The sequence below is a fragment of the Brachyhypopomus gauderio genome, chromosome 1 (assembly GCF_052324685.1).
Source record: "Brachyhypopomus gauderio isolate BG-103 chromosome 1, BGAUD_0.2, whole genome shotgun sequence".
Classification (NCBI taxonomy): Eukaryota; Metazoa; Chordata; class Actinopteri; order Gymnotiformes; family Hypopomidae; genus Brachyhypopomus; species Brachyhypopomus gauderio.
In genome coordinates, this window is record NC_135211.1 from 45884814 (window position 1) to 45906612 (window position 21799).

At 42.9% G+C, this 21799-nt stretch overlaps 3 protein-coding genes across 4 annotated transcripts; 1 reads left to right on the plus strand and 2 right to left on the minus strand.

The window, feature by feature from the left end:
• Positions 1-15: 15 nt before the first annotated feature.
• ston1 (stonin 1) lies at positions 16-8461 on the minus strand. 2 transcript variants are annotated; one of them, XM_077015885.1, is made up of 4 exons: positions 8209-8461; positions 2531-4483; positions 1521-1720; positions 16-423 (listed from the first exon to the last, which is right to left on the minus strand). In XM_077015885.1, the coding sequence occupies exons 2-4, from the start codon at positions 4401-4403 to the stop codon at positions 358-360; spliced, it is 2139 nt and encodes a 712-aa protein (XP_076872000.1). In that variant the 5' UTR covers positions 4404-4483; positions 8209-8461; the 3' UTR covers positions 16-357. The 2 variants fall into 2 exon arrangements, with proteins under 2 accessions (XP_076872000.1, XP_076871995.1); XM_077015880.1 differs by having other exon boundaries at positions 1521-1723; positions 8209-8459.
• A 921-nt stretch (positions 8462-9382) lies between these two features.
• rps27a (ribosomal protein S27a) lies at positions 9383-11655 on the minus strand. Its single transcript, XM_077015943.1, has 6 exons — positions 11586-11655; positions 11412-11476; positions 10854-10908; positions 10669-10754; positions 9770-9901; positions 9383-9570 (listed from the first exon to the last, which is right to left on the minus strand). Exons 2-6 carry the CDS (start codon positions 11457-11459, stop codon positions 9421-9423), a joined length of 471 nt encoding a protein of 156 aa, XP_076872058.1. The 5' UTR covers positions 11460-11476; positions 11586-11655; the 3' UTR covers positions 9383-9420.
• Positions 11656-11902: 247 nt separating this feature from the next.
• Positions 11903-17303, plus strand: LOC143522177 (clathrin heavy chain linker domain-containing protein 1-like). The gene is made up of 10 exons (XM_077015929.1): positions 11903-12141; positions 12226-12541; positions 12731-12932; positions 13097-13212; positions 13332-13431; positions 13707-13813; positions 13896-14070; positions 14186-14385; positions 15004-15192; positions 16771-17303. Exons 1-10 carry the CDS (start codon positions 11977-11979, stop codon positions 16965-16967), a joined length of 1767 nt encoding a protein of 588 aa, XP_076872044.1. The 5' UTR covers positions 11903-11976; the 3' UTR covers positions 16968-17303.
• The last annotated feature ends 4496 nt before the right edge of the window (positions 17304-21799 follow it).

Below are 21799 nucleotides of genomic sequence, written 5' to 3' on the forward strand. Positions count from 1 at the left end.
CAAGTGTTCTTCGTGTAATGACAATACATAAGAGCTTTAATATTTTCATACGTGGTGTCTTATCCATCTGTAAAACTGAGATAAAGTGCAACAATACTGGAGGCTATTGTATACGATTTGACAGGCATTAACAGTCAAGTATTATGAGGTTATCAGGCATATACTAGATTTCATGCGTTTATATGGAAGAGCCATATGTATAAATGTTAACATGACATGGATCCAAAGTAAAAGTGTTTAATGCTTCTGTCTTGCGTCCGTCGTATTTTGGTATTCGTGGATTTAAGTTCACTAAAGGAGAAATGGGTCGGGGTCGCTGTTCCCATATTTTTCTTGTACACAGATCCACTTGTTGCTTCAGTGTGTTGCACAACTCAGTGGCTTCTGTAATTCTGCTTCAATTAACTTCTTTTCAATCTCCACCTAATAGAGTCAGACAGAGAGATATTCATATCATAAATGAAGTCATTATGCAGTGTTTGTGTCTTTTGTATACATGAACTGATGGTCTAGTCCAGGCGTACTCAACTAAATTTGTCCGCGGTCCAATTTTGGCAGATACCTGTGACCTGAGGTCCGGTGCGGCGGGGGTGGCGAACGTAAGTTGTTGGCGGGGTGGGGGGGGGGGGGGCGAACGGTGGAGGCGTTTATACTTTCGCGAGCGTCACTGCAGTGTTCTCCGAAACGATAGGCGTTTTGTCCAAAACGATATGTGGTAGAAACACCCCTCAAAACAGGGTAATGAACATTTACCTGACCAATTTTAATGTTGCTATATGTTTCAGGTTTGAAAAGTGCTGGAATTTAGGTTAAAGTACTTTAAAATGCTTGAAATTGTAACTTACTTGGTTTCACAACAAATAGCTGTCTGACTGAATAGTTCTCTTGTATTAGGTTAACAAATACGAGCCTCTTGTCATTCCAGGACGAAACATGAGAGACCGTGAAGACGTGAAGATTGGGCGTTTTTTAAATAAACAACCATTAAATAATGTGATAAAAAGCGAATTATTTCGAGTATATGTATAAATATTTACCTTAATTATGTTTAACATGCTGGGAAATATTGAAATGGACCTTGAAAGTGACGTACAAGTGCTTTAATTCCACCTTATAAAGGTGTATGAACCCTGAAAACGTGACTTTGTTCATTGCGCTGAAGCGCGGCGCGAAGTTACAAAATTCGAGAGGTGCACGACCTCTCGAACCGACAGCGCGCGAGGCACTCGCGCAAACGCTGAGCCACAGCGATTACGTCATTTTCGCCGCGCGGACCCTTGCGCCGCACGCGAAGCGTCAACCAGGCAGGCTTGTTGTTGAGGGGGGGGGCAAACGTAACACTCGTGACGGAGTGTTTTTTCAATAGCCCTGAAATAAATGCTACGGTTTTGTTTTGGTCCGTATCCAGTTAATCATGAATGAGATTGGGTCCGGACAGGCCTGCGTTCGGGTCCGGATCCGGACCGCGGTCCGCCAGTTGAGTACCCCTGGTCTAGTCCTATGCGATTCGTCGGTCTTACCTGACAACGATAGAAAGTTCGAGTGGTGATGTGTTTTTGCGGCTGGATGTCACTTTCTGTGCCCAAAGATTTCACCCGTGTTTTGGAAGCAATGGTATCTGCTACTTCACATTCCATGGTGATATAGGGAAACCAGTCAGAGGGGATCTCCTGGTCTGATGCGAGCTCCAGCTTACAGGAAAAGGAGTGTGGGAGATCCACTGCTGTAATTAAAGGGAGGGTTGTGCCAGAATAAATGTAGTTAGCACTCTTAACCAGCAGAGGGCGCAGACAAAACACAACAGTCAGAAGCTACAATATGATGCAGTGTCCGCTCGTTCCAGCCGCCACGCTACGTGAGGTGACGTGGTGACGAAGCGGTCGGTATGTCGGATTGAGTACAGCGAGGCGCTTTCCTTACTGTTACAATGCACGGTATGAAGAAGTCTACCTTAGAGTGATAGGCTGTCATGTTTGTATGTAATGCAAGACACGTTCCCTTTGCTATGTTGGGGAAGATTATTCCAGTGTGCTGGTGCTTTAGAGTCACAAATTACAGGTCTGTGGACAGAGAATGAGCTCACCGGGCCCCTAGCAGACACACGTTTTTCCTTAAAATAACTTCTAAAAACACTTTAAAATCTACATTTTATTAAATTACTTCATGGTTTTAAATTTATTCTAGTACATAGACAGGAAATTATACAGTGACATTGGGGCGGTCAACTTTTTCCTAGGAAAAATGTCATATATATATTCTTTTCAGCACAACAGGTTTTAATGTGATTTGTAATTTTGGTATGCACATTACTAACCTCACACTTGATTAATAATGCAAATAATGCATTTTGTAATGCCAAAAGTGCAAATCAAACTTTGATTGAGCATAGTTAGTAATTGGAACAATTAAGTGCATGTGATATATGTGTATGGATGGATCAATAAAGCTCTGTCTAATCCAATCTAATCTAATCTCTAATCTAATCTAATCTGATATCTCCCACACACAGGAAAACCAAGCTCTCCCTTACCTGTGTTCTTAGCAGGAAGCCTGTCGATCTTCCAAACAATGGCTCCATGCACATTCTCATATTTGACCGTACCCACGGTCACCTGCATCACAGGGTGAGAGTCTGTGACATTCACCGAGCCCAAGCAGACATTTCTGTTCATGCGGGCCTTGAGAGACTTCTGCCACAGCAGTGACACGGTACGAGGCACTCTGACCCAGTCTCCCGGCAACGGCACCTGGATACGCACATTTTCACAGAGTGCCTGAGTCTCTGAAACAGTAGCGTGGGGGGAAGGGAAGGACGAATGCATATTGAGGAATGCTTGGAGTTCGACATAGGCCCCCTGCACTGTCACCAAGGCTTTCAGTGAGAACGGCAGGTCTTCACAAAGAGACACTGTCTTGTAGCGCATAAGCTCCACCCTGCAGGCATCGGGAGGTGAAAACTTCATCAGCCTGGTGTCTTCAAATTCAGCTTCTCGCACACATTTATGGAAGTGGTAGTCGGCGATCTCCATCCACACCTCCTCGTCACTGTCCTCAGAGCCATATGAGGAATCTCTTCTCAGCAGTGCAAGGTCATTCAGCGCCAGGAAACATTCCCCTGCTCCATTTAGGAAAGCCAAACAGTGGATCCGTGTGATAGCGGCACGTTCCAGGACGGCTCCGTCCTTGTCCAGACACATCCAGATGTGGTCTGCGATCTGCAAGGACAGCTCCTGCTCTTCATAATGCTTCTGGTGCTTGTGGGGCACTGGTAGCCTCATCAGCTCCTCCTCAAGGGACGCAAGCAAGTCCTCCACGTCTGCGTAGTCCGTCGCGCCAAACTTCAGCAGCTGCTCCATCTCCGCTTCGTGAGTCACCTCGGGTTTGGGGTGGTAGCGCTTTCGCTCTGTGTACGACGCGTGCTCGACCTTCAGCGTCGCGATCTTCCGTGGCTCGCCATAGCTCTCCAACTTGGGTTCTGAGACGGAGCAGCCGGAATGCAGTTGGAACTCTTTGAATGGCTTCTCCAGACCCTTCACATAGTACATCTGGAGCACGGCTCCTGGGAGCAGCTGTAAATAGATGGGACCCCAGTGCCGGGATGACATACGGTTCTTCCTCTCCGGGATCCTCAGCATCAACGGCCAGCCGTGTCTCCTCTGGCTGAGGAACAGCCCATGCGGAACGAAGGACAAAGGACCTCTTCCAGTCTCCGTGTTGCTTGAGGTTACATCTGAACCTCTCCCCTCCTTTTCCTCCCTTTCCCCGTTCCCTTCCTCTTGGTCCTCCTTTGCCTTTAGCCTCTCCAGCCTGTGGCAGATGTAGGAGTACGAGTTCTGAAGGTGGTCCTGGGGCGGCTCGTAACCATCCTTGCTTCTTATGAAGAAACGAGGCAAGCTGGATCCCGGCTCCGAGTCTGAGGAAGAGCTTCCGGACTCTCTCTTGCACTCACTTTCATCCCAACACGGGTTGAACCGACCAGGATCATCTTGGAATGCAGGGAAGGGTGTGGAAGCTGCAGAAGACAGCTGTGAAGTGCTTTTATCTGGGGAAGAGAAGGTGGTCGACATACTGGAGAAACTACTGAAGAAGTCAGGCTGCCCCTGAGGACTCTGGAAAAATGGAGACAGACCAGGTGGAGTCTCTCTCACTGGGGTGCACATCGGGGTGTTGCTGGGCACACGAGAGCTACCATTGAGGCTAAGGTGCACTTGGGCAGAGTCAAGTGGGCACAATAAGCTCCTTGACGGAGTCCCCAAGGGAGGCAGCACCAGCTTCAAGCCATTGGGGCGAGGAACAGAGCCTGAAACTGATGCCGAAGACTGCAGGTGTTTCTGAGGGGAAGCGAGGGGGGCACCTTCATCTTCAAATGTCACCCAGTTAGTCGGCTGGTTCGTGGAGCACATTGCGGTGGACAACTCGTGTCGTGTGTCTTTTCAGAACTCTCTTCTGGACTGTGTTTTTCAAAACCCACCATAGGGTTCATCTGTAAAAAGACGTAAAAGCAGAAAGACCCATAAAATTACATCAGCCCAAGTGTGAAGAGAAAGAAAATACTACACAGGAATAGATGATGCTAGTACACACAACACAGACACAATGGAACAATTATTATTGTTACATTTGCTGAACGGATGCATCTGGACCTGATATGTTGAAATACATTGTTTGTATTCAACTCTTTCAGTGTAACTGCCTGCACAGAAACAAGGCTTTCACAATGTGAATACAAATTAAGGCATTTTTATTTTCATTTTATGCCAAAAATATCCCCTCATGACAAGTAGAGTTACAATAAAGTTGCTAACAAAAGCCGAAAATAAACCAATAAAGCACGCAGCCAGACTAGCACGAATACACTTAAATTGATTTAACACATTGTAAATGCTGTTTAAGCAGTCAGCTTTTACAAACTCTACCTACAGGAGGATACAGAGGAAAGTCTGGATGCCATAGGGGAGGCCTGTATCGTGGTTAGCTCATTACAGAATCACACTCAGGACCAGAACCTGCCCTCCTGCCAAGTAAGGGCAAGGTCAGTTGTACTCTGTCTCCATTAGCAGAATAACAACACAACTGCTATTTTAATTATTTAATGACACTGCACAACCTTATGGCTCATTTGGTGTTCTTTTTTTTTACTGGCTGCAGATTTCTCCAAATACATCCTAGTGGAAACATATGGGCTATAAATCTCTTCCTGTAGTAAATCATTGTAACAGCTGTAACAGGACAAGAGGAAAATGTGTCACACTCTGGCTGATCGTGTCTCTGTTCCCATGTTTTAACTTGTCTGTCTGCCTTAAATATAACAGTCTGAATCAGCTGGTCATTTTACAGCAACATCCTTGCACTGGCACTCAGAAATAAAATGACATATTATGCTCCTGAAGTGAGAAACAGACAGACAATATGGACGAACCAATGCTATTTGTGTGTTGTATTGGCCTGAAATGCTGGGGATGTTGTTTAGTGGGGCATGGGGCAGTGATTGGAAGACTGGGTGATTCTGCCCATCAGGGCTGCATATGACATGCCAGCAGTGTTCACAGGGCACTAACACTTTGATAGTTTAACACTCTTCCAAATCCCAGTGTCATTATTGTGGAATGGAGCAGGCTAGATCCTGCAATCGATAACTCAAGCTTTACTCAGCCAGCTGCGCTGCCTTAAGTGGTGAAGCTTATTTCAAAAGAGTGCTGGATCTTTTCTGGTGCTGCTGAGAAACTATAAACACTGCTACAAGCCGCATCAGCAGACCAGAGGGACAACAGATCACGTTCCAGTAGCACTCAGTCGGCGGCCAGAAAAATGAGGGGTTATAGAATGTTTGGAGGCTAAGACAGACATACTTTACATTCCTCTGAGACGCTCAACATGGACACAGGAAATACCAGTCCACAATCCTCCTGCAAATTTATACATGAAACATTCATTCACTATCATACTCATCTAAAGACTTCACACATTGTACACTATAGACTTCAAGCCATTACTGGCCACTGTTATATGTCGATTTATCCTTTTGTTTTCTTGTCCACTGATTCAGAAGGTCTAGAACTTGTTAGTCATGCAAGCAGGTACACAGGACTAAAATACTTATGACAATTTAAGTACTAGCCTGATGAAGCAGATCACATTAATATGGGAGATAATCTTTAAACTTTCTATTTGTACTTGTTACTAATGAAATGGAATTGACAAAAAATGCTGCTTTGTGTGTGGAAGACATAACACATCTTTTAAAAGTTTTAAGGTTTAATGTTGCTCTTTAACCAATGTCTTTACATGAATATACATGAATACGATATAATATATATGGTTATTTTTTGCATTCAGACAATGACTGAAACTCACATGACATTTGTCATTGTCCTATGACACGAGAAGCTCTTCCTGACTGCATGAGATTGTAAAAATGCACACTGAATCACACGAGGTTAGGAAAATACACAATGAATCAATCACACGAGGTTATGTAAGCCGTACAGCTCCAGATGTGTTTACCACTTCCCATCGCGTACCTGCAAACGTGTGCTTTCTGTAGTTTACCAAAACTACGAGAAACACAGCAGGAGTGCAGAAAGGACACACAAAATAACACATGAAGACGGAGTAGTAAAGATAAGTCTAAACAGAACCAAAAGAAAACTGCGTAACACCTGATTTTGTGAAAACGTTTCTCAGTCTTGCCCAAAGGGACCGATAACTTTCACGTTCCGGTTTAATTCCGCGACACAACACTAACACCCCCCCCCCTTTCCGATTACGTGACTAGCCGTGTAGGAGCGCGAGCATATTCCGTTGACTAAGCAGGCAATACAGCAAAGACCAGTGTTACACCAGACTCTGTGACCGTCGAGTTACCCTTTACCTGTATTCAAAATGTCAAAGAATACAGTTTTCCAGTGTGAATTATCCAAATGAACAACCCCTACTCCTTTAACGTGATATATCATTTTAAGATTTAGATTTCACCAAATGTTGAACCTCACTCCATGTTCTATCCATAGTTGAACAATGCTGACATTACCGTTGGTAGTGACTGTTTTACAATGTCATGAAATTATGAGAAGCAGTACTAATCTGAAAAATATATTTTCTTCTAATTAATTCTAATTCTAAATTCTTCTAATTACAGTACTTCAATTAATTCAATTAATTAATTATTTGCCTCACTTCATGATCCATGACAGTCAAGTCATCTGAAATACAGCTTCACATTTACCTTACGTTTAGACTCTGACCACAAATTCCTTTCTCTGATTGTGCGGGTTTTTAACATAACCTTGACTTAAAATAAAGATAAAAACCAAATGCATGATGGGGATCTGAGAAAGGATAATTACAGGGTACAAAATTAAACATGATGATAACTTTATTCTCTTATGTCATATCTGAAAACCCTAACTATAGACTGTGAGTCCTTTAAAAGCTGGCATAATTATCTCAGTTTCACACACAAACTCGGGGGTGAGGTCCAAAATATGGTTTGTTAGAGCTGGGCAGGAGAACAAAAAATCAATCTGTCTGTCTACCAAGCGCAGAGCGAGGCTGGCGTTGTGTATTTTTGGTATGCTATAGGCCTATCTAAATGCGAATTTACCCTAGGAAAGAAATGTCTTCAAATAAATTATACAAGCCCTCTGTGGTAAGGAACCGTTTAAACGTACGTAGTTCACACTCCAGGAGTCTGCATGCGACTTTTCATAGGTTTACCGATTAGAATAGAAGCTTGAAAATAGGGAATTCGGCTGAACTGGCAACCTTACCTATGGCGTCGTATAAGCTATACTGTCACAGACCACCAAAACAAACCAAATCTCTTCCATCAAACTCCATTGATTCATTTTTCCGCTTAACTCTTTGTAATAGAAGTGTCACGTCTTTTTACGTTTTTTTTTACTCCTTTGATGCGGGCATAGCTCCACGCAAAAAGTGGACTGACATTGCTTATTCAAGAACAACAAAGACTCTAAACGCTTTTGTGCAATGATTCATGCTGGTAACAAACAATAACGCTAAATGTAATAGTTTGTATTACAAAGTGAACTGTTTGTCCAATTAAACTGCATAATAGCGCAACGACTCTACTGTAGAAAGTTTCGACTCTACTGTTTCAAAGTTAAAACCTGTGTTAAAACCAAAGTGAAATTTAATCTCAGGCAAACTTAAAAACTCCTGAAACAGACAAACGGAGTTAATACTCACATAGGTTGTGAAGTGCGATGTCGGTGTAACATCAAGTCATGATTTGCGACGGTCCATCAGTGCTCCGAGTCTCACCGATCCTCTCAAAATGGCAGAGATAACTGGACCAGCTGCTGCCGCGTCCTCCGTACGTTCCCCCATCCTCCACGAAAACAACGAAAAGGGACGGGACGGGAAGGGAAGGCCGGGAGGAAAAACAAGAAACTGGGACCAAGGGGTGAACAAGAGGCCCTTTTGAGGCCACGCACTGGCTACGTACACTATTGTAGTGTTTTCAAACGGAAGCGCAACAGATTGCTGGAAGATGTCGTAAGATTGCGGAATCTCGAGTATGAATAATTACAAACGTAAACGTATGCTTTTGTGCACCAAACACTGTACATTGTAAAGCGCAAAAGCAAATCACCAATAAACTAGTGGGAAAAAATGGTTTTGTATTGTTTAAAATGATAGAATAGTTAAGTTTATACTGCAATGGTGTTCATGTAACACCAACGACGGAAACCTTGAACTGATTTCTTTTTAACAAATGATGCACACAAATATCAGATTAAAAGAAATTAAAAGTAAATTTTAGTTAACATAGGATAGCATGCAAACAGGCTTTTTAAAATGCACTATTTCAGTGTAACCTAGTTACTTGTTCCAGTTTAGAATTTGGCTGATTTTCCTTTTGAAATTACATTTAACTGTAAAGCTTATTTAATCTAAAGCTTATTATTTTTTATGTCATTTTCATTTTGGAACCCACTTTACTTTTGCAATCAGTCATTTGAAAATGTGCTAGCAAAGAACGCCAAGTCCTACATTAAAATACCAAGAATTATCAGAGCAATTTTTGCTTATTAGCAATCATTAAATCATGAAGTATACAAGTCACTTGTGTGCACATTCATAAGCAAAATGAATAAATTCAAGAGGGCAGTCATTTTATAGAATAGTCCTATATCCCCCTCAACCCCATTTAGTCACTGTTCAACAACTCGTATGGACATAATTGTCCGACTACACAATCTCACTGGAGGCACTTAAATAATTATGTTTAAATAACAGCACCCAAATAGCTCATTATCACATAAGGGTGTGGTCTACAAAGATGAAATGTAGCAGATTTTGTTACAGTATATCCATGATGACAGGAAAGAAATGTAAAATGATGACCACACAGAGGTGATTGGGTGGTGGCAATGTTTATTGATCACTGTACATCATTCACTTGTCCTCTGGCTTGTTGAAGCAGTAAGTGAGACAGCACTTCCCGCAGTAGTGCCTGTCAAAGTGGCTGGCCATGAACACGCCAGCACCGCACTCGTCAGCGGGGCACTCCCTACGGAGACGGTGGATCTTACCGTTTTCGTCCACCTGAAGGAAAGGGGTTACACGTGTTAGTTTAGGCAATGTGGCACACGCTAAACTATCAGGATTTTCCTTGCATCCGCCATGTGCAGGCCGCATGATGGAGGATTCCCAAAATGCCAGGTATCAAAATCAATAAGACCTGTCTAGATCTAGAACCTAAAGAAGCAACTAGGCCCATCTAGATCTAGACATCCAGTCTCACCTTGTAGTACTTCAGCACAGCGAGCTTGACCTTCTTCCTCTTGTGCTTGTTCTTTTTGGGGGTGGTGTAGGACTTCTTCTTCCTCTTCTTGGCACCACCACGCAGCCTCAGAACCAGATGCAGTGTGGACTCCTGCACAGAGTCAAAGCCTCAGTCAGCACCATAGCAGTGCATGCAAATTAAGCATGCAAATTAAACAAATAAACAGAAACAATTCAAAACAGAAGTAGGTACAGCTAGGTTTGTAGATTACACAAATATACTGTTATTTCCTGTGAATTTGTTAATTAAAATCAATACTGTTCAAATCATGGATTTTTTACAGCCTCCGGTTAGTTGTTGCCAGCCTCTGGCTATTCTCCCCCCCCCCCTTTATAAACCTGCGAGGTTTCACCTTCACAAGATTGGTTCTGGTTTTAATCGCACATCTGGAGCACTGCAAGTTGACCTATTATGCTACATCGTTTTAGCCAGACCGATTCACATCAATTACATGGTTCAAAATCCACACAATGAAGCATGAACAAAAGGTATGCCGACAGTAGAAACTGCTGATTTGACCAAACGAAAAAGCCAAATGAATTTTCCGTATTAAACCCTTAAAAATCCATATGCACAACACTGTAGTTATATTGCGTATAAACTGTGCCAAGAAAATACAGTAAATTATGTCATTTGAATCATCATCTTTAGGGACCTCACCATGCCTCTGAAAAATTTACAATCATAAAGACTTCTGTTCTGGATTCATATATACATGTAAATGGAGGATATACACTGCATCTTAACTACTCCACACAAAGATGGAACTACCTGGGATCAGAAATGGCTTGTCACCAATCCCTGAAGTCACACACATGCTGACTGGCAGGTTTACAAACGACCTGGACACTTCTTACCTTTTGGATGTTATAATCAGACAGAGTGCGTCCATCTTCGAGCTGCTTCCCAGCAAAGATCAACCTCTGCTGGTCAGGAGGAATACCTGAACAGAATTAACAGAAATTACTCTCCACACAAGGCATCTACAGAAGAGACGGCATAAATAACACTCGCAATCCTAACTGCTCAAATTTGGCATTACCTTCTTTGTCTTGGATCTTGGCCTTGACATTTTCAATGGTATCTGAAGGTTCAACCTGCAAGTAATGGTCGACAAATGATTTAATGTGGATAGAAAATACCATAAAAATACCCGGTAGCTAGCTAGCTACGGCTACATTGCAAGCTGTTACGTTGAACTACGCTTGGCCTGCTCTTAACCGGCTCCTGTAACATTAGAATACATTTACGCAATTATTCACATGTTCAAAGACAAAACATGACTTATGGTAAACACTTTTCTGTGGATCATAACTGAACACCAATAACTAACCGAGTCTATTATAGTCAGTTACCTACAGCTGTTTACACGTGCTGAACTAGCCAGCCGGCTAATCAAGCTATATATAGCAGTCTAGCAGGTTAGCATACTCGGACTTATGTACTTCCACACAATCGTGCTCATGACTAAACTTTTAAAACAATAAATAAATGTTTGTTAATTAGGGATATAAACGGACATCGGTCATTTGAGTGCACAACTGTGAAATGCAACATTAGGGCAGGAAGACGCCATGGTTAATGTGTTTCCACTGCCCACCTCAAGGGTGATGGTCTTCCCCGTCAGGGTTTTAACGAAAATCTGCATTTTGGCGTTGATTCCACCTGCACATAAAGAATCAGCGTAGTTTGATTATTAATATAACTCAATAGGTGGATATGTTTTACTGAATGCACGTTTAATTTTTTCATCTGAAACAGGAGCGCCACTCACCACAGACTCTTGCTAATGGCGGATCATGAGAAAAAGGGCTTTCGAAGTGCGCTACGGGGTTTTCTGGGCGCGTTCGCAGGGAATAGGAGCCCTGCAAGAAGCCTGTTAAAAAAAAACTATAAATTAGGAAATGAATAACTGTATGTATGTATGTATGTATGTATGTATGTATGTATGTATGTATGTATAGAGGTATACAAAATACCTGATTTAATTTTAGAAAGGTACAATTTACTTTACTGCAAAAAAATCAGTGAATATGAAACTTCTGTTTCCATAGTAACTTTTCATACCTTTAGATACTTTAGATGCGATGTAACGAGCGGACACCTGTAAACCTGCAGCTACAACACATTTGAACGTGAAACACGCACACGCCATACCAGCGCATATGGACTTTAATAGTAACACGGTGCCGCTCGTTAGATCGGCAAATGACAGGCAGTTCTTGAAATCACTGTATGAATTTATTGCGAGTGAAAAGGAGCTCTTACGCTGTCCAGACGAGGGACCCGATGAGCAGCGATTCACAATTTACAGTGCTGCATTCGATAAGGTATACTGACATTGTCAATTCACTATTGTTTTTTTATCCGTTATAACTGTGAATGAATGAATGAACCTCTCGATTTCCTCCTAGATAATTGACTGTGCTACATCTTACAAAACTATTCTGACGACAATCAAGAAAGAATATGACAACATTATTGCTAGAATAAAAAATAAAGATCGTATGGCCAAGTTTGCTCGTGGAAAGCTGACGACCATGATGGTTCAACCCACTTCGACTGTGTACTGTCAGAGGAGATCCGCACAACTACAAGAGAGAATTGCAATAATTCGGGGAGATACTGCAGAGATACAAGCCAAGTTGAAAAGGCTACAGGAGTTCAGGAAAAAACGGTCGACACCACCACCTGAAACTCTGGACGATTACAGGGTTACAGAGATACCAGGTGCAATAACACAACTGGTTCATTCAGAAAGACATCCTCTCCAGTTTGAAGTGTGAGCAGAAGTGGTGTCCAACCGTGTTGTCACAAGCCACTGATACCTTAAAATGCATCATCTGCTGTGGTCTAGCTATACAACGAGAAAATGTCACTCACACTAAGTATTAGTTTTGCCTTCAAACTCTTTTTCAGGTCTTACTTTCTGTGAGTCGTTGAACCCAGAAGCCATAGCTAAGCACCTGAAGGTCCTGCAGCAAAAGCAAGCCAGCCTTCTGAACAAGAAAAAGAGCCAGTATGTGCCCGGACACGTGAAAGCTGACTTGGATATGAAAATGAGAGCCGCGCAGGACAAAAGAGACGAGCTGTCATTAGAGAACGAGAAGCTACATCTTCGGTGAGAGCACGTCACCATGCAAAAATCCATACAGACATAATATTTTTTAGATATTTTCTTTTTGTTTTGAAGTGTGAATGATGCTTAGCATGCCATGGACATATGGCTTATTGTGCCATAGTATTCTATTGATTATACTATTGCACCATTGCTCTTGTCTTTAGTTTTAAACGGATGACTTTTCTGAGTGAGGCCATCAGCTCTTGGGAAGAATCTAAAAGTCACACTCCTCTGCTCAAGTTTCTGTCCTTTGAACTGGAGCGTATCACAGAAATACAAGGTTCCAGAGATATTGTCTTAACCACCTTCTCATTGGTTAACCCCAAAAGAGATTGCATGATCACAGAAATGCTCCCAACCTTTCTGATCGGAAAACTAAATGTGTATGTTCTTTTTCAGTATGTGAAACTGACAACTCTTTCATCAACACGGATCTGTTTGAAGCGGATGATCCTAACAAAGTCAACGAGTCAGAGCTTTTGAAGGATTACATTGAGAGGTTTCTCAAACATTAATTACATATATTCCCATTATTATTGCTTTGTTGACAAGCTACGACATTTACTGGATGATTATTGTCTAGATTTACAAGATATTACAGAGTAGATGTACAGATTTGTGGTCTTCTTCAGTCTATACTGTTCCTGGTAAAAAGTAAAAATAAAAAATAAAAGTTTCAGGTGAGCTCTTCTGATGAATTATTCACAGCAGCCCAGCATGAAGTTAGCCTGCCATCTTGAGGACAAAGTGGGGCTGGGTGTTTGCCATCCACAGGTTCATGCGTCTGTTTGAAGCGGGGGACTACGAGGAAGCTGCTTTTCACGCGGCCAAGTCCCCTCGTGGAGTACTGAGGAACGCGGAGACCATGGAGAGATTCAAATGTGCGTTTCTCTCTCGCACAGGATGTCAGATCCCTGGTCCGGCCAGTAGGGGGCACTAATATTTCACCGCTTCCTTTCTCAGCGGTCACTGCGCACGACGGAGGACTTCCTCCGCTCCTGCTGTTCTTCCAGGCTCTGATGGTCACGGCAGAACCAGGGAAACAGTTGCCAGGGGAGACGTTGTGTTTAGAAGGTGTTCGCTGCGCCCTGAGTCATGGTCACATTGAGCTGATTACCTTCTGGGTCACCCAGCACAGGTAACAACCCTATAACTTTCAACCCTGTGTGCATTTGTTACCCTGGTCCTGTTTACTTTGTACAACAATCCTAAAAAGTGATTAACCCTTCCTCGTCCTGTGCTGCGCCCCAAAGGCTGACATACAGTGAAGAATTGGGGGATGTGATCTGTAGCCATGGAGACAAGGACCCACGCATAGCTGACACTTGCTTGGCTCTGGCCCACATTGTTTACACCGCCTGTGGTGTGCTCAGAAAGACCGCACTGAGCATGTGCAAAAGAGGGCTGATCTGTGGAGCTTTAGAGTTCATTCACCAGCACAATTTCACATTAGGTGAGACCAAATGTACCAGTAATGAACATTATACATATTATATTATCTACTTTGTAGATATGGAGTTAGGGTTTACAGCCCAGATTCTGTCCTGGACAATTTCTGCATCTTCAAACCTGTTACCCAGGGTCAGCTTTCTACCACATGACTATTGTAGACTGGATATTTGTCAGTGGTAGACCTCCTTCTAGTGACACTCACCAGTGGTTCTATGGTCAAAACTGACCAGTGACGAACAGCAACAAATGTTGATAACAAATGGACTATTTTATGTGATTGTACATTTTAGGCTCAATTCTGTTGTTGTTGTACATTAAAAGCCTATAAGATGGTTGCAGCAAATGTCCTAGCTAGGTGCACGTATGTGTTTCTTGTGGCTAAAGTGGCAGAAAAGTACACCGAAAAATAACTGCAGTGAAGTGCACAAAGTTTTCATAGAAACGGGACATTTTGGCAGAGGTCCAGAATAAATGTCCTGTTTCTTTGGAAATCTGCTGTGCATCCCTGTGGTTGTGGTGCATCCCCCACATTTTGTATTACAGTAGTATACATCTGCACTGTAGTTATTATATACCTGTGTGTTTGTATTTGAGTACTTTTGAGCATTCCTCTGTGCAGACGACACTGTGTTTGTGCTGACGGGCTGCCCCAGTCTTCCTGTGCTGCAGGGTTTGACTCAGCAGTATGGCAACAGGCCGGCGCTGCTGTCTGTGGGCTGGGTCTGCCACACACTGCTCACATCCCACCTGGAGGATCCTGAGGATCCTATCTTCCAGCTGCTGGAGAAGATTCATGCACACGGGCCTGGTGAAAACACACACACACACACACACACACACACACACACACACACACACACACACACACACACACACACACACATAGCAAGACTAAGCTAGTCACACATGCACCTCCATGCAGTAATTATGTAGAAGTCCTGACTGGCATTTTAATTTTGCGTGACACACAGCACCGTGCGTCTGCAGTGATCCACGCATCTTCACCATAAGCTGGTGAACATTTTAACGTAAGCAAGTAATGTAAAGGTGTTCAGAGTCCTTATTTATGTTCACATAAATCACCAGCGATCACTGCCGTGTGCCACTTTTTTGATTAAATGTCCTTGAGTCTCACTCTGTGACATGGACCAAATAAATATACTGTGCACAGGTTGCCACCCCGAAAGAATCTCACTTGGTAAACAAAACGATAAAGGTTGTCTGGAGTGTAAAACCAAATCATTTACTTCTCTGTGACACTACGATCCTCTTTAAAACATTAACTAATAAGCCAATTTGAGGTATTCCTGCCCATGATTCATCTGGACTAGGTGGGTTTTATACGAGCATGTGCTGCAGATGGCAGTGGCGGACGTTTTATTAACATCATGAGAGTCATGTCATCTGACTCCTCTTCCGTCACTGCAAAGGCCCTTGATGCGGTGAAGTGGCAGTGTGTATTTTTAACCTCGGAACCCTTTGGCTTCGGAGATCATTGTGTTGAGTGGGTTACTGCTCAACACATTAGTGAGAGAATGCTATTCCCCTTTCATTTGGGAAGAGGCGTGAGACAGAGGCCGGCCTTGGAGAACTGGCTGTACGAACTCATCAAAAAGCCACACTTCTGGACCTTGAGTTAGGAATTTGATTGCCTGTGCTAGACAGTGACGGTGTTGTCTTTGCCAGTGTAATTAGCGATATCTCCAATGTTTTGGGCTATAAAGTTAATTGTGAGAATTATCAGACTTTCCCCATAATGCCTTGTGCTTTCAGTCTCTCTTTAACCTCCATAAAGTCATGTAACCCCCAAATGACATGAAATATCGCTGCCTTTCTCACTTTTACTAGCCAGGATTGACATTTAACTGTCGCACTGAAAGCTGGACTCTGCTTTCTCTTTCACAGAGGTAAAAATAAACACATTAGATTTCCATTACGTATTTAAAATTTTCTATTTAACAAACTTGGGAATAAAATGTCTACGGAAAGGTGATCATTTAAGCTCTAGCATAGATCTGCAATGTTCAATGTAGAGGTTATGTGTGTGTGTGTGTGTGTGTGTGTGTGTGTGTGTGTGTGTGTGTGTGTGTGTGTGTGTGTGTGTGTGTGTGTGTGTGTGTGTGTGTGTGTGTGTGTGTGTGTGTGTGTGTGTGTGTGTGTGTGTGGAGAAGATATCTGTCTCACATGAACACATAGGTCAAATTATCATTCAAGTATTAATTTCTACTACCTAATTTCAAATGAATCCTATAATGCAAATTGCTGGGTTTTTTTTTGCCATTGTACTCTAATTCTACTCTTTATATTGCTTTTGTAATGGTTTTAAGATGGTCCATAAACAATTAAAAGTTAATTTAAAAAAGAATCTCACTCTGCCACCTCTCAGGTTATTTGGAGAAGACCATCCTGGATGACACAATGTGCAGTGCGGAGAGTTGGAGTGAGATTGCAGCTCGCTGTGAGCACATGAACCGACCTCACCTGGCACAGGAGATTATTTCTACTTTGTTGTCGCAGACTGGTGCCATGTGTATCTCCCCAGGCACTGACAGTGCCAAGCTGATGGAGCACGTTTTCATGTAGGGAGCTGACCACTAGGTGGAACCAAAGAGACAAGCTACGGTTTAAAACGCTAAAAGACAACGTGACTGATCTTAACATTTCTCAGAGGCTAGTTTACATCATCATTCTTTAATGCGAATGCGAAAAAAATCATTTGCTCATGACACAGACTGCAGTTTATTTCTTGTCTATCAAGCTGTTTTTGATATTTCACAAACTGCTAAAAACAGAAAGATTTTAATGTAGGCAATGCTTAATCGCAAACTGTATGAACAGTAGTATAATCTACTGAGGTAAGCATAATTTTCCCAACTGTGTCACCAAATAAAAAAAGACCTGTCTTGGCTGTCGGCAGGTCAGTATCTGTCTTGCCCCTGTTATGTTACTGTGTTGGGAGGACACGGTGACAGGGAGAGGAGGTCTGCACTGTGACCTCCCACACACACACACACACACACAAACACACATACACACAAAGAGGGCTCTTTGTTGCTCTGCAGGGCCACTATGGTAACAAGACACATGAAAGCGAGCGGCTCCCCCTCAGTTCAGAAACAACACCCACATTCAGTAATCACGTTCTCCCCGCAGCCCCGAGCGTGAATCCTAACGCTCGCATCTAAATGCACTCCTACCAGACTCCTGTCTGAAGCCAGCTCATCTTGTCAGGAATGTTATAATTTCAGACTTACCCGATACTGTTGACCTGTGTTTGGTTATAGTTCATTGTGCACTCTGAATTTTGCAGCATGTATTTGATATGTTTGTCATCATCAGTTTGTGAATCAGTTTTAAACCAACACCAGGACTGGGTGCTTTGAGTATGAATCAAGTCTGATTTGTGTGTTCGTGTGTGTATGTGTGTGTGTGTGTTTGTTTTAGAATTAGATATGTGTACTTGCGCTGACCATGTGCACAGAGCTTCCTGTGTGGAGGTGCAAAAACAGCAAAGGTATTGCTGATTAATGAGAGAGCAAGTGTGTGTGTGTGTATGGATGCCTGAAAGCTGCCTCAGCTCGGGGTAGTTCGGCTGGTGTAGCTGTTATTGATCTCCTGCTATAAGACCCCCAGGCCAGACCTCACCCTGCTGCTGGGTCAGTGTGTGTTATGTAGTCCCAGAAACCAGGCCAGCACACTGGAAAGTGCCGTGTCATCACACACGCTTCTTGAGCTGAAGCTCCTTATTCCGTATTCAATTGTGATTCTCCTGTTGTTTGTACATGCACCCAGTACTCATAAAATTCATACATAGTAGTACATACATACATAGCAACTATTTAGGTCCATTGCTCCCACACTATTATTACTTATTGGGTAACGATGAATTGCTCAGTAAATCAGCAAGTCTTGAAGGAACTGACAAGCCAGTTTATCACCTTTGTTAGCGCTTAGCCCCTCTCTGCCTCCCCCAGCTTATATCCAGTGACTCATCACCTTGCCGAACTGCTATCGCCGCGACGACGGCCCAGAGCTATTCTCACGTGGCTGACAGTGTCCAGCCAATGAGGTCGCAGGCCTCTGTGGAGCACCAACTCATGGAGCTCACTGCCTTTTGGAAGGAACATACAGCATTGATCAGATCTCTGTTCCTGACTCATCTAGGTGTTTAGGGAGGCGAAAAGGTTGCAGAAGGCGGATCCTCGTGCGATCGCTGCTATTTTGCTTTGTCATCTGCTCAGGACGTTTGGTAGTTCGGTATTTTTAGCCACGTTATTAGTATGTTTTGTTTCTATGGTGGTTGATGTGGGCTTATCAGACGATGGAAAATAGCTCATTGATTCCCAGTGCAGTGGATGGATGGAGGGTGACAGCAGTAATGGAGGGATGCTTCTTGCACTTAATTACACAGCTCTGTGAATGTCAGTCTCCAACACACACACACACACTGACTGTCCAAGCTTGGTATGAGAATGCCCGTTTTCTTTTCTTGAAAAGAAATATTGATATTGACCCCATTCTATTCAAATGCATACTCATTCAGTCATATCAAGAGCATGGGTCAATGCTGTATTCACACAACCTGATATGAAGTAGTGTGTGTTCAGTGTTTCTCTAGTTCTTACACACAACATACCAACCCTTCACAGCAATAATACTTTGTGAGAAATGTTGAGGTAATATGGTAAGGCAATAAATAAGGATTTGTCTCCATATCTAGCCACTCTATGTAGACCTGCACTCCTGTTCAGACTCCTGTAGGATGTCTGGTAGAGCAACACCACAACCGTGGGTTTGATTCCCAGGGAGAACACATGCTGTCTGCTGACTGCTAATGTATGTATGTTGCTCTGAACGATAAAACATCTGCCAGATGTAAAGATGGAGTAGTGCAGTGATATTTGTTTCATGTTTCTTTTTGGAGAGATCCATTTGGTATACTAGCTGCAGAAAGCTTCAGGAGGCACTGTAGACAGCTTGACTGCGGGAACACCAGCAATCTAACCTGATTTTGGAACAATGTCAACCAGGTATTTTTTGCTCAGATCACATGCTACAGTACAGATTTTTTCTTTTGATAATAAAAACATTCAAGAATTTGGCCCACAGCTCACAATCCTTAAATGTGGTTAGTAGAATGACCAAGTGACCATACAGGTACGAGTGATTCTGAATGAATATCTTTACATTGATTGTCTTACTCGTGACTGTAGTAATAGGGATATGGCAAAGAACAGCAGACATTTGTATCTCAGTAGGTTTCCTTTGTTCATACTTTAGAGTCACCCCACTTTAAAAATATATATATTATTGCTATGCTATTTTTTTCTGGGATAGTTTCAATGTTCCTGCCAAATGACCTCTCAATGTCAGATAATCTAGCATAATAATAATGATTCATCAGACAAAACCAAGACCTGATCCTGGTCCAAAACGTCCATGAGCCCTGGAAGAACTACAAGGCCTCGCCTCTCCCCTCCCTCCTGTCACTCCACAGTCATCCCTGCACTCCCTCCTCATATTAGGCGATCATAGTCAACAAGCGCTTTATAAGAAAACTAACATAACTGATTGGATGGCATTTCCCTTTAAGGCCATCTCAGTTGCCAAGCAGCCTACCCAATGCAGCAATGGGACATTTTTATGGTACTGAGTTGCAGGTTAGATTCACACATTCTAATACTCTACCTCCGTCATAAATCACACACAGTTCTCATGTTCTTATCCTCAGAATCACCTCCTATTCATTCCTTAATTATTAGTATGTTTTTTTTATGTCTGCTCCTAGCCAACATTTTATGATGATATTTTACATAGAGATTTGCGTCTGTGAAATAGGGAGCCCAGCGAATCAGTTTTATACCACCACCAAATACATACAGTAAGCTATGACAGAAGATATCAAGGCACTGGTTGTCTAAACCAAACATTGCTAATATGATAGGATATTATACATATGTGCAGATTAATTAGGTAGCTGTTTCTCTGAGACAGTATTTTTAAATCTGCTCTCATGCCCAGCTGCTATCATTTGAAAGGAAACGTGGCATTTACCCCGTTAAAGGCGTCAGTTCCAGTCTGTGTTTATGGTTGAAATCTGGGGTAATGGACAGTCATTCCCCCAGAGGCCCAGAGGAGCACGGTGCCGCCCTAATCTCTGTGCCCGTGACTCGGCAAGTTCTCCTCTTGGCACATATCCAGCTCCAGACCTCCCAGACAAATAACAAGAATGCTTCCCCTATCTCTGAAGAACAAAGACGTATGGCCTGTATACTGGAGAAGCCAGTGAGCACGGTAACATAATGTCCATGCACTGGTGCCACTCCCAGCACAGTTGCATATTGCTACCGTGGGATTAATCTTTTTGTAAGCAGACGTTCTCTGCTTCCTTTGAAGTCTGCCTGTCTCCCAGCATGTTGTCAGTGCATGTGCTCGATTCAGACCTTTCCCTATCCTGCATTTAAAGCAGGATATTACGCTCACCGTTCTTAATATGGACTGATGCATCTTTACCAAACACTCCAGAGCGGCGCAGCAGGATCGAAGCCAGCGCTGAGCTTGAGCTGAAATAACCATGAGGAGCAGCTGCGCTGATTAAGGCTATGCCATCATCGTGGCTTGCTCAGTGACACCATGGAGTACACAGTCATAATCCATATTCGCATTTCTCTGCCTTTAAAGTCCCCTTAGTCAGCTCCACAGGGATGATCCCTCTTGTTCCCTCTTAATGGGAGACTTTGGGGAATTTGTGAATCAGAGATTTTTAGCCCTGGCCTTCTGCCGTCATTATCAGCTGTGAAAGGCCGAAAACCCCTCGGGTCGGCAAGTGAGAGCTTCCTCGCTGCCTAAAACAAGATTCCTCTTTGCGAATCACAGCTATCCTATTACAACGTCCCTTAAAAATAAACAGAATGAGCTGGTGTTATATCATCACCCATGAAGAGAGGCTGAGCTGAATCAGTAGCTAAAGAAAATCTTTATGAGAGGATAATTCCAGTCATGTATGATAAAGGATAAAATACTTTTTAGTCATATGTGAACAATGTATAAGCCTATTCAAAAAGAATATTTTCAATTAAGTTACATTAATTACCACAATGTGATTCTTATTGGTCTTGAAGCCCTTATATAAGGAAGGCATGGACTAGCAAACACGTGGTCCCTCTGTTTACTTGTGATGCACAAATCTCAGAGAACATACTTGTTGGAGGGTTTGTTGGCGCAGGCATTGTGTGTACGCCTTCCCCTCTGAGACCGTTTCAGACCTCAGACCTCACACACTTGACAGATGCAGACAGACATCTTTCAGGCTTCTTATCCGAGCCCACATTCAGGCATAGCTCCATTCTTTAGATACCAGCCGATGCTCACACTTCTGCGAACTGTTAAGGTCCCCATCACTCACTTTTATTCAA

Coding starts and splice junctions, on each gene's coding strand:
- ston1 (XM_077015880.1), bottom strand. CDS start 4,403: ATGTGCTCCACGAACCAGCCGACTAACTGGGTGACATTTGAAGATGAA. Junction 1,724..2,530: donor GCTTCCTGCTAAGAACACAG/GTAAGGGAGAGC, acceptor CTTTAATTACAG/CAGTGGATCTCCCACACTCC. Junction 424..1,520: donor GAACTTTCTATCGTTGTCAG/GTAAGACCGACG, acceptor TGACTCTATTAG/GTGGAGATTGAAAAGAAGTT.
- rps27a (XM_077015943.1), bottom strand. CDS start 11,459: ATGCAGATTTTCGTTAAAACCCTGACGGGGAAGACCATCACCCTTGAG. Junction 10,909..11,411: donor GGAAGACCATCACCCTTGAG/GTGGGCAGTGGA, acceptor CATTACTTGCAG/GTTGAACCTTCAGATACCAT. Junction 10,755..10,853: donor CAAGATCCAAGACAAAGAAG/GTAATGCCAAAT, acceptor AATTCTGTTCAG/GTATTCCTCCTGACCAGCAG.
- LOC143522177 (XM_077015929.1), top strand. CDS start 11,977: ATGGACTTTAATAGTAACACGGTGCCGCTCGTTAGATCGGCAAATGAC. Junction 13,213..13,331: donor GCGTATCACAGAAATACAAG/GTTCCAGAGATA, acceptor GTTCTTTTTCAG/TATGTGAAACTGACAACTCT. Junction 13,432..13,706: donor TTGAAGGATTACATTGAGAG/GTTTCTCAAACA, acceptor TGCCATCCACAG/GTTCATGCGTCTGTTTGAAG.